The sequence below is a fragment of the Manihot esculenta genome, chromosome 1 (genome assembly GCF_001659605.2).
Source record: "Manihot esculenta cultivar AM560-2 chromosome 1, M.esculenta_v8, whole genome shotgun sequence".
NCBI lineage: Eukaryota > Viridiplantae > Streptophyta > Magnoliopsida > Malpighiales > Euphorbiaceae > Manihot > Manihot esculenta.
The window spans coordinates 42563851-42575167 of record NC_035161.2 but is presented as its reverse complement, the minus strand read 5'-3'; the positions used below and the strand labels follow the sequence as shown (position 1 = coordinate 42575167).

The 11317-nt window shown below is 32.5% G+C and overlaps 3 protein-coding genes across 14 annotated transcripts; 2 read left to right on the top strand and 1 right to left on the bottom strand.

Moving 5' to 3' along the window:
* Nucleotides 1-5671: 5671 nt before the first annotated feature.
* Nucleotides 5672-6192, top strand: LOC110611198 (non-specific lipid-transfer protein A). The gene is made up of 3 exons (XM_021751373.1): nucleotides 5672-5726; nucleotides 5786-5992; nucleotides 6098-6192. The coding sequence occupies exons 1-3, from the start codon at nucleotides 5672-5674 to the stop codon at nucleotides 6190-6192; spliced, it is 357 nt and encodes a 118-aa protein (XP_021607065.1).
* A 316-nt stretch (nucleotides 6193-6508) lies between these two features.
* LOC110618118 (UPF0565 protein C2orf69 homolog) lies at nucleotides 6509-8562 on the bottom strand. 12 transcript variants are annotated; one of them, XM_043950081.1, is made up of 5 exons: nucleotides 8440-8562; nucleotides 8211-8314; nucleotides 8002-8126; nucleotides 7415-7705; nucleotides 6509-7212 (listed from the first exon to the last, which is right to left on the bottom strand). In XM_043950081.1, the coding sequence occupies exons 3-5, from the start codon at nucleotides 8110-8112 to the stop codon at nucleotides 6643-6645; spliced, it is 972 nt and encodes a 323-aa protein (XP_043806016.1). In that variant the 5' UTR covers nucleotides 8113-8126; nucleotides 8211-8314; nucleotides 8440-8562; the 3' UTR covers nucleotides 6509-6642. The 12 variants fall into 12 exon arrangements, with proteins under 12 accessions (XP_043806016.1, XP_043806013.1, XP_021616877.1 ...); XM_043950078.1 differs by having other exon boundaries at nucleotides 8002-8136; nucleotides 8440-8561; XM_021761185.2 differs by having other exon boundaries at nucleotides 8002-8314.
* Nucleotides 8563-9065: 503 nt separating this feature from the next.
* On the top strand, nucleotides 9066-11100 carry LOC110620700 (pentatricopeptide repeat-containing protein At2g44880). Its single transcript, XM_021764522.2, has one exon. It carries the CDS (start codon nucleotides 9198-9200, stop codon nucleotides 10995-10997), a length of 1800 nt encoding a protein of 599 aa, XP_021620214.1. The 5' UTR covers nucleotides 9066-9197; the 3' UTR covers nucleotides 10998-11100.
* Nucleotides 11101-11317: the final 217 nt, after the last annotated feature.

The window sequence follows — 11317 nt, the reverse complement described above, 5'->3', positions numbered from 1 at the left end:
TCCTTTGTTAATGAATGAGTCGGAAATTGGAACTCATAAATTTGAATTGAATACTTGGAGCGTCTCCTTTGAGTATAGGCTCGAAACCATCTTAAACAAGCTTGTGGTTGGTCATGTAAAAGGGAATGGGCCTGTCAAGAGAGCATCTTCAGGGCTCGAGTCAATGGTTTTAATTCTGTTATTAATTCATGGCTCAACTCAAGCACTCTCTTAATGGTGAGGAGTGATGTGTTACTCAACAAATTAAATATCAGATTTATTAATATGTATTTGCAGCTAATGCATAATTTCTTAATTCAACTGAAATTATTTGCGTGTCTTAGAAGCTAAGAGCATGTATGGTGTTGTACTCTCTCTCACTCGAATCTTTCAAGAAATTTATAAAAATTTAATTCAATCAAAATTTTTTAATTAAATGGAAAAGGAAATTCAATTCTTTTATTTTTTTTTTTAAAGAAATATAAATTATGTATGATTATCTCAATTAAAAGTTTAGAGATGGAAGGAGGAAATAAAAACTGTGTTTAAAGTTGAAGGAGATTATTATTATGAATTATCAATGCATTGGAGAAGTAACCAGTGATGAGTGATGAAGAAGCACGAGCTGCCTAATACTTGGAGCTTTGGAAATGTTTTTGAATTTGTTTAGAAAAGCTGAAAAGAACGGTTTTGACTTGAGACAAATTAAACATCTTTCATGAAAGGGAAACAAAAACCTAATTCAATTAGAAAGGACCAAAACTCTCTCTCTTCTCTCCTTTTTCTTTTTATAAATTAAGATTTGATTGTGTTATGAAGTATTTCGATGTTATTATATGGTATTGCACCTTTAGTTTGGTTGTTTCTCCCTTTTTAATTAAAGATGTGGAAAATGTTAATTCTTTTTATTTTATTTTTATCTCTTATTATGATCAAATGTTAGATTTATTATTTGAATTATCCATATCGAATGCAAGATGAAAACACCAAGGCCTATTTGGTGTAGTTGAGATTATAAGTGGTAATGTCCTGCAAAGTGTGAAGACCAGTGAAGGATAAATCATGGAAAAAGAGAGAATCTAAGCTAAAATCATGAGAGAAATTGAGGGGAGGAATAGTGGGTCTTGAGGATGATGATGAATTAGTATATATATGGTGCTTTGCTTTCCTTTCTTCCACAAATATTTTAAGGATATTTCTATGAAATAGCGTGGGTGATGGATGGGGTATTGGACTAAAGCCAAAGCATAGGTGTGTTGATTATCAAATAGATTCGCCTAATGAACCAGAAATGAGAAATTTGGGAGTGCTGAGTGGATCCAGTTAAGTTAAGTTGAGAAACAACTTTTATTCCTGGACAGAGGAAGCATATTGACTAAATAATTATTATTAAATTAATAAATAATATGTTATTTGATATAAAATATAAGAGAGGTCTCAAATTTATGTTAATAATTTTATATTGTATAGTTCATTAATCATATCCACATTGAAAAAGAAAAAGAATATAGAGTATGGTTATTAAAATTTTATATTAATTTTATTTTTTAATATAAAATTAAATGAAATTTAATATTTTGATAGTAATTTACCCTCGAAAAATTCATTTCATTCCACAATAGATGCTGAACCAGAATGAACCTGTTTTATCACTTTGTGGCCTATATGTTGAATCTCCTCCTGTGGATTTTGCACTTTCTGTTGGTATCGGAATAAAAAAATTTTATTTGATTCAATTCTTTAATTAAATCATTCTCTCATCTCATTTGCTCCTAATCTCTTTGATTTGAAATTTAAAATCTAAAATTTTATTTAATAAATTCTTTTTTTAAAATAAAAAAAGTTTTGAAATGTAATTCTTTTTGTCAAAAAGGCGATTAGATTTTTAGGATTCTGCTATAAAGGAGATGATCTTTTCCATATACAAGATCTTCAAGCAGTGGATCATTCATATTTGATGAATTTTTCCCTGCTATACACAACTTTAATTTTGCTGCCGATGTTTAATTAATATAATTTATTTACGCTAATCAATTCATAATTTAAAATAATTTAAAAATATGATTAGATTATTGAAAAATATATGATAATTTTATTATATATAAAACTATCAGTTAAATTTTTACACATTTATTAAATATTTTAATTTAACTGCTTAAATACCCATTAATTATCAATTCAAATCTAACCGCTAAATCAAACACCTCAAAAATAATCAACAAAAGAATTTAGTATTATATAGTAGCTTCCATTAATTTCTTGAGATGTGTAAGATCGCTATTTCATATGGGAATCGAAGAAGCTTGTTCCAAAGAGCTACTCTTGGACAATTTGCGCTCGTCGGAGCCCATCAAGTAAGAAAATTTAACCTTTACTTTTATAGCCGCCAATCCTAAAACTAGTTTCCTCATAAGCTTTTGGTTCTCTAATCTCCGCTGCAAAATTTTCTAATTTTCTCGTTATTGTTAAATTTATAGGGGATCTAATTTATCCTAAAAATTAATTTAAGGTGGAGAAATATCTAAAATCAATATAAAAAAATACCATCCTATCTCAAATCAATATAAAATTCAATACACCCCTTCGTGCACAGAACTATACCAGAATATGAAATATTTACAGGAAACCAAATATTGATGGGAGATTTTGATACCTTGTCAAATTTGAGTATGACATAATTCATTCCAAAAATTAGATTTAGAGGAAAAGTGCTATTTTAAGGGGCACATTACCCTATTTTAAAATGATGTATGATTCAATGTTTCTCATTCTGTATAATGCAACTCCTTTCGTTCTACTACTGATGACATGTTTATTTCATGCGCCGCTTCCAATGGAACAATTATTTTCGCATCCTATTGTGGTTCAACGATCTGGATCACGTTATTAACGTCAAATTCATTTGATGGACTGCATCATTTACTCGATATTCAAATTATTGAGATCAATTATATTTACTATTGGAGGAGTATTTTATCTACCGCCAAGTGTGGAGGAGACAATGACTCCCCTATTGATAGTAGACTTGGCGACTGCTCGTAAATTTTTAGCCATTTAAGGATGAATTTGGAGGCGAGATAAAAAAGCAAATGACATTGTTAAGTCAGATTTACCCCAAATGAGTAAGAGAATCAATGGAGTCCCGCTAATATAACTAAATAATGTTATAAAAAATAATTTGAATGCAACTTGACAATCTAGAAAAAAAAAAAAGGTAAGATGGTTGGTGTCTAATAATAGTTATTCCGACATTCAAGAAGGGCTAATGTAAACAAATTTGAGTTTAAATATTTGAGACTTAGAATGCATATTTTGAACTCTATGTAAACTTTTCTTTTGTACTGTAATAAGATAGTATTAGTGAATAATTTTTTTGAAAATTTGATTAATACCAATTAGTGGATAAGAGATCTCAAGATTGCAGGTGCAATGAAAATATACTATGTAATGTATTTAAATAGTAATAAGGTGACCCAAGAGGTTTTAATAATTCTGCGAAATGAGATTTTTTATTAAATTGAACGTTATTCATTCGATCAATCGAATTTTTTATTTAAATGATTAAGTCTGAGTGACCGGGGTTGTAGGTGGTAATCGTATATTAACAATACATTATTCACTTTAAATGATCGAGTCAAATCAATTATAAAATTTTTTTAAAAATTTTAAAAAATTAATGATATGTTAATAATTACAAATATAATTTAATAATTTAATATGGAGTTTTATAACATTGTGTATTTGTAGTGTCTGAATTGAATAGATATGGTATTTGAAGAGCAATTAGACCCAAATATTTCAAACAAAATTACACCCATAATAACTCAAGCGAGAGAATGAAGATGCGGAAGTAGTTCAAAATTAAAAATATTAATCACAAATCAAAATGAAATTATGCTATAGACAGTGGCGGAGCCAGAAGCTTCCCTTTGGTAGGGCACCGCTGCGCACTGCTGTGGCACCACCGGCTGCGTCGTTGCGGCACCTTCATCCCCCTTCAAAGCATTTTCCGGTCGCCGGTACGGCACGTGCCCCTTGCCGTACCCTCCCTCCACCCCTGGCTATAGACGTGATAAATTAATTTTAAATTTGATAAAAATGGTTTCATATTTGAATGGAAGGGCCCCAATTCCTATGCTGATATGGAAAGTAGAAGATTATTTAATTTATTTATGAGAAATAAGAGAAAAGTGTGAGATTAATTTATGAAAATATGAAAATATGAAAATAAAGATTAGGAGCATTGGGGACATATGATAAAATTGATTAATTAAAAACATTGGATCTCATCACACTTTACATGCAGTGCTTGCTGGCTACCATCAGCTGCAGCTTCTTTTTTCTTTTATTACTTTCAAATAAAATTAAGCTTCTTCGTGTAAATCTTGGTTGTTCATCCTGTTCCGCTCATAAATTAATGATTTGTATTATATTTTTAATTCATAAATTCAAATTTATAAACTTTCTATATTTAAAGGCGAGACAAAATCAATTAGACTACTTTTTAAATTAATGGCAATCTCAAAATAAATAAAAGTAATTCAAACTTAACAACTTGAAATTTTATACCCATAAATTTATATTGAATTTACTCAAAATAAATAAAATAAAATAATATAATGCTTCGAATTTCAAATCAAAATTTTCCATTCTCATTTATATTTACACACTTATATTTTAAAATTTTTCTTTATAAGATATTAAACATCTAAATTTTAAAAATATTACTTTTAAATATTTAAACTTTAAAATCTAAACTTTAAAAAAAAATATATTTTTAAATAAAACTTTAAAATCATAAATTTAAAAAATTACTTTTAAACATAATTTTAAAATTATAAATTTAATCATGAATTTAAAAAATTATTTTCAAACATAATTTTATAATAAAATTATATTTAAAAGTAAAATTTTTAAAATTTAAATATTTATTAAATTACGATTAAATTTAAAATTTTTTATGGATAAAATTACAAATGTGTAAATATGCACGGCAAAATCTTTAAGGATATACCTAATAACAATGTTTTAGTAAGTACCTTTGTCTAAACCACCCAATTATTGGTGTAGAACTCAATGGAAGCCAAGGAATATAATTTTAAGAAAAAATTTCAACGAAAATTAATTAACTTTGTAAATGCATAGTTACACTCTTGTCGGGACACATGCAAAAATCAAAATTAATTTTCTACCCCTAATTATTAAAAATAATTTATAATATTAAATTAAAATAAATTATATGTCAGTGGTCCTTAATTAGCTAGTGAAATAATATAGGTTTGAGAGATTAACAAACAAAACCAAAGGAAATAATCAATAAGCATAGAGGTAGTTTTAATAAATAAAAATGAATAGAACTCACAAGTTATGATGCTTAGATATTGAACATGTTCAAATCAAATCTCCCTTTCTTTCCACACACCACTAATATATTTTTATAAATATTCTAACATATATTGCATGTTTCTTTTATCCATTCAATGTATGCACTCAAGTACGGGATGCTAATATTTGTTTTACTTTTTAATTTTTTTAAGGGATGAAGAGGATGATGATTCTTTATTTCTCTAATTTCTAAATTTTGTGTGTATACACAGAGAGGCTATAAATACATCACATTTCTATCTCTCGCATCACACTTGAAGAAATACAAGCTCGAAAACTCAGTTAAGCAGTTCACTCTCGACCAAAAATGAAGGGAATGGTTTGTGATTCCTCTGGTTCAATTTATGGCGATGCAAGGAGAGGCAGTTGATTGTGGGCAAGTGAACTATTCCTTAGCCTCTTTGCATTTCCTTCTTTACAGGAGGGGATGCTGCTCCTTTGGAAGCATGTTGCGCAGCGGTCAAGAATTTGCAGGCACTTGCTCCAACTTCCGCAGATAGGAGAGCAACATGCGAGCGCATTAAGACAGCCGCTGCTCGCTGCCCAAATATAAAGGATGACGCTGCCTCCTCCCTCCCTCAAAAGTGTGGGATTCAATTGAACATTCCCATCTCCAAAACCACTGATTGTCAGAGGTAAATTTTTATTTTTATTTTTTGTTAATTGCTTCATTTCTTATTTTAATGATGAGTTATTGTCTAACGCAATGTGCATTCTCAATTTTTTGGTTCAGCATCAACTAAGATGAAAGACGAATCCCCGCGGGAGCTGAGAGATAAAGAGAAGAGCATTAATGGCTTTTCCATATGTATTAACTATCTCCAATAAAGGGTCGTTTTATGTTGAATCTGTCGCTACAACTTCTGTTACACTGTGATTGTTGTAACAATAAAGGGAAACTTGTTTCGCTATAAATTACTCACCCCACCCCTCCCTTGTCTCTGCCTGCTTGTGCATTTATCTGTGTATGGATGTGAAAATAATAGGTACGGAAGGACAAATATTACAATTTGAACCTAGAGCAATTATACTTTCTAGTTTCTATCTAAATCATAACGGTATTTCTCGAGTCTTTTATCTGACCCTCAAGTGCAGGATTCTTCAGTTGAATTGATAAATTAATTCTGCAGTATTTCAATAGTTAAAGCACATGAAAAAGTAAATAGAAATCACTTCAGTTTCAAGCATTGCACAGAACAAATTGGATCTCATAATCTTTTCATCAAGTGGCATGTCTAATTACAACATTAAGAGTGCCAACTATTTGCAAATCAACACTCAACCAACCTCCATTCTTTCAATAATTTCAAAGTGCATCGGCAGATCTGGAGTTCTATCAGCAAAATATAATTTCTCACAAACTTTTAATTTCCCCCCGCTCCTTTGAACTTCAGATTCAAGTAGATTAACCAATTTGTCTTTTTCATCGCGTATCCATACTCGCCTGCTATCACACCATTGCCTTGGTGTTCCATGAAGCACAAAACGAATTCCTGGAGCCCCTTGCATGAAACGTTTGGACATTCTTTCAATCACATTGTAGTCGGTGATATATGCCCCAGCAGAGTTTAAACCGACATCCACATAGTGGATCTCTGTGATGCTGTTTAGAAGGCTTTCTTTACTACGTGGTATGATTTGGAAGTCTTCTTCTGAAGATTCCCTGCTCCTGTGTTGTCCGTTAAAATCTGGTTTTACTTCTGAAACGCTCAGTTCAGCTACTAGCTGGTTAAGCACAGTGCCGCCCTTACTAAATCCAAGGATGTATGTTTTGGGCTCATAAAAAGATGAAGATGATCCACTGGTCGTCAGTGGCATTTTTTCTTGTGTTGAGATGGTCTTCTTTGCCTGCCATATGTAGGCAAATTTAGATTATAGAATATTAGGAGCGTCCAATATTCTTTTTCTGAATGAGAATTCTTTTGTAAGTTACTCATTTATGAGAATAATTACATGCAATGAAAGACAAAATACTTGTCTTTCATGAATTACTGTCAAGCAAACATGATGAATACGATAGATAGAGCTTAAATAGATGGTATTACATTACCTCTTTTAGGCAATTTGATAAGAGAGAGATGGTTGAGCAAGAAGCAGGGAATCCAGCTGGGCTGTAAGATTTTGGTTCCCCCCAGCGATTTACTGAAGGAATGAAATCTCTATAAACGGCAAAAGGCCCATTGAAAATGGAAGCCTCAATAACCCAAGCATTAACGGGACCACCAAATTTAGATACCAGAATTTCAGCAATTTTCTGCAGATTAGATAGCCTCTCAATCATCGGATTCTTGGTCCCTTCAACTCTATCTCCAGAAAAGAAGATAGCATTTGCAGAAGGTACCTACCTTTCACACATGTATGTCATGATGTTGAAGAGATGAAAGAAAGTTTTTCTGGAATTAGAATACAAACCAAAACCAAATTGTTCGGGTTGATTAAGGACGTATAGATTCAAGTATAGAAGGAAGATAGACACGCAATTTGGGAAAAAAAGTAACGCAATTTCTTGCTTTAGAAGAAAGACGAAGCTGTGTGTCCCATGAGAGAAATGCATGGTGATAGGCATTTCCAGCAGTAATTGCAGAGGATACAGGCATTGCCTTATTACAATTTACAATTGAAGCAAAAAGGACTTACAGCTAGTGATTTGGAACTTGGTGAAAGGCAGAGAGACACACCAACGCTGCAGTAACTTCTGCTGGTTGGATCCACCGGAACCTTCAGAACACCTCTCCAGCACTCCATCATCACAATATCCGTGCCTTTATTCACCTAAATAGATACCACCAACTACTAATCTTCGAGATATTTAAAAGCACCCATAATAAAAGATACAGAAAAATTACCGCATAAGTATTTTGCGCTTGGCTTTGTTTACAGTAGATCAAACACAATCGAAGAGACTCAGCTGGGAATTTTAGCAAACACCTCACTTGTCGAGAGTTGCAGACTACAAATGAAGATTTCAGTAGACGATTAAAGAATGAAGATTGGTATAGTTTGGGACTTGTAGCAGAAACCAGGCGCGATTGGTTAAGCAGGCAACAAAAGTGGCGTAGAGAAGCAGATGTTTACCGAGTGCAACGAATCGGTAGGAAGGAGCATCACATTCTACTGGTGGTTGATTCTAGATCAAGAGAGTTGCTGGCGCTTCCACTGGGCCCAGTAGGGTCACGATTTGATCTATAAATCATTGGCCCTATAATTTAATTTTCATTTACATGTTGGGGAAATTACCCAAAAGAAAAGAAAAGGGGCAAAACGAGCCCATTAATTAAGGGATCTTTTCTTAGGGAAGCCCAGCAAATTCCCTTATACAAATTGACTTTTCAAAATGTTATGAAAATATAAAAATATAAATTATTTCATTTCTTATTAAAACAAAATATAATTTAATTTAAAACTTCATATTTTTTAAATAATAATATACTATTGATAAAATAAATTCCAACTGAGAAGGTTGTTGATAATTAAATATTTACGGGTAACTCGCATTAGTATAAAGATTAGTTTCAAAATCATATTAATTAAATATATTTAATTAATTAATAATAACTTTACTAATAAAATAATAATAACTTCATAAAAAAAAAACTCACTGAAATTTTACATGAAATATTTTTAATATTTCCTTGAAAAAGGAAATAACACCAAAATTTTCAATTAAAAATTTTAATAAAATTTTTTAAAAAAATGCACAATTTCTAGATTTATTTTCCGATCCGCTCTAACGAAGGAGTGAAAAATCGCATCGCCTTTCAGAAGCAATGTAGCAGAACAGAGGACACTATCTCTTCGGTCCAGAGAGCGGGAGGGAGTTTGGATAATAACCCATGCTAGAGGAGAGGCGGCGGCAGCAACAGCAACTTCTTCGGAGTCCAATAGAAAGAAAATGCTTCTATATTCTTCAGAGGACAAAGACGAGGAAAACCCTCCTGCAAATCCACGCTCTTATGCTTCGGAACGCCATCGAAACCAATGTCAGCCTTCTCACAAAATTCATTACCACCTCTGCCTCTCTTGCTCTTGTAGCTTGCATACCTGAACCACTCGCTATTGTACGTAATGCCCGCCTGATGTTTGATAGTTGGGCCCACAAAGACGATACTTTACTTTGCAATTCCATGATCAGAGCTCATGTGGGTATGCGTCAATTTGCCGAGTCTTTCATTCTGTATAAGGATCTTAGGAGGGGCACAGGTTTCCTTCCCGATAATTTCACATTTACTGTGTTGGCCAAGTCCTGCGCTAATATGGCCATTTGGGAAGGTCTAGAGATACATGGTCATGTTGTAAAGAATGGGTTTTGTTTAGATTTGTATGTTTCAACAGCATTGATTGACATGTATGCAAAGTTGGGGGAGTTGGGTATGGCAAGAAAACTGTTTGATGAAATGAAGGAAAGAAATCTGGTATCATGGACAGCTCTCATTGGTGGTTACGTCAGGTCTGGATGTATGGGTAGTGCAAGGGTACTTTTTGATAAGATGCCTGTAAAAGATTCCGCAGCATATAATGTAATGCTCGACGGTTACGCTAAAGTTGGAGATATGGACTCAGCTCGAAGTTTGTTTGAGAATATGCCTGATAGGAATGTGATCTCTTGGACCAGTATGATATACGGATATTGCAATATTGCTGATGTTTTATCTGCTAGATCGCTATTTGATGCCATGCCAGAGAAGAACCTTTTGTCTTGGAATGCAATGATCAGTGGATATTCCCAAAATAAAGAACCCCATGAAGCATTGAGATTGTTTCATGAAATGCAGACAAGCACGTCATTTGAACCAGATAAAGTTACAATCGTAAGCATCCTACCAGCTATAGCTGATTTGGGTGCTCTTGAAGTGGGAGGTTGGGTTCATCAATTTGCTCGCATGAAGAAAATTGATAGAGCACCTAATGTCTCTACTGCGCTGGTCCATATGTATGCAAAATGTGGTGAAATTTTGAAAGCAAGAAGAGTTTTTGACAATATGTCTAACAAGGGACAAGCGTCTTGGAATGCTTTAATAAATGGATTTGCAATTAACGGGTGTGGTGACGAAGCATTAAAAGCATTTTTGGAGATGCAAAGTGAAGGAGTTAAACCAAATGATATAACTATGATAGGTGTTTTGTCTGCATGTAACCATAGTGGTCTGATAGAGGATGGGAAGAGATGGTTTAGAGCAATGAATGAGCTTGGGCTGACACCAAAAATTGATCATTATGGATGTATGGTTGATTTATTAGGTAGGGCAGGACTCTTGGAGGAAGCTGACAAGCTGATCAAGAGTATGCCTTACGAGGCTAATGAAATAATTCTGAGTTCTTTCCTATTTGCTTGTGCAAATTCTAAGGATGTTAACAGGGCTCAGAAAGTATTAAATGAGGCTCTTATTATGGAGCGATGGAATGATGGAAATTATGTTATGTTGAGGAACCTGTATGCCATGCAGCAAAGATGGAGAGACGTTGAGGTAATTAAGCAATTGATGAGAAGAAATGGGGCAAAGAAAGAGACAGGTAGTAGTTCTATAGAGGTTGATGGTAGAGTTTCTGAGTTCATAGCTGGAGGTACACAACACCCACAATGGAATTCAATACAATCGCTGCTGGGGCGGCTGTTGATACATATGAAGGACTAAGGGGTACAAGGTGTTATCTGTTATCTAGTTACTTTGTTTAAAATATAAAAATATTTTGTTTTTGAAATTTAATATAAATTTTTTTTACAACATTTTTGTATTTTACCTTATAAATTTACATAAAATGATTTTTTAAATAATTATTTTACAGAAAATATATTAAAAATTAACAGAATAATAATAATAAGTAACATATATATGTACATATATATAAATAATACTTTTAAATTAATATAATATAAAATCATATGAAATTAATGCTATTGAATTGAATTATTTGATTTAGTTTTTAAAATAACATTTAAAGGAGAGAATGGTGA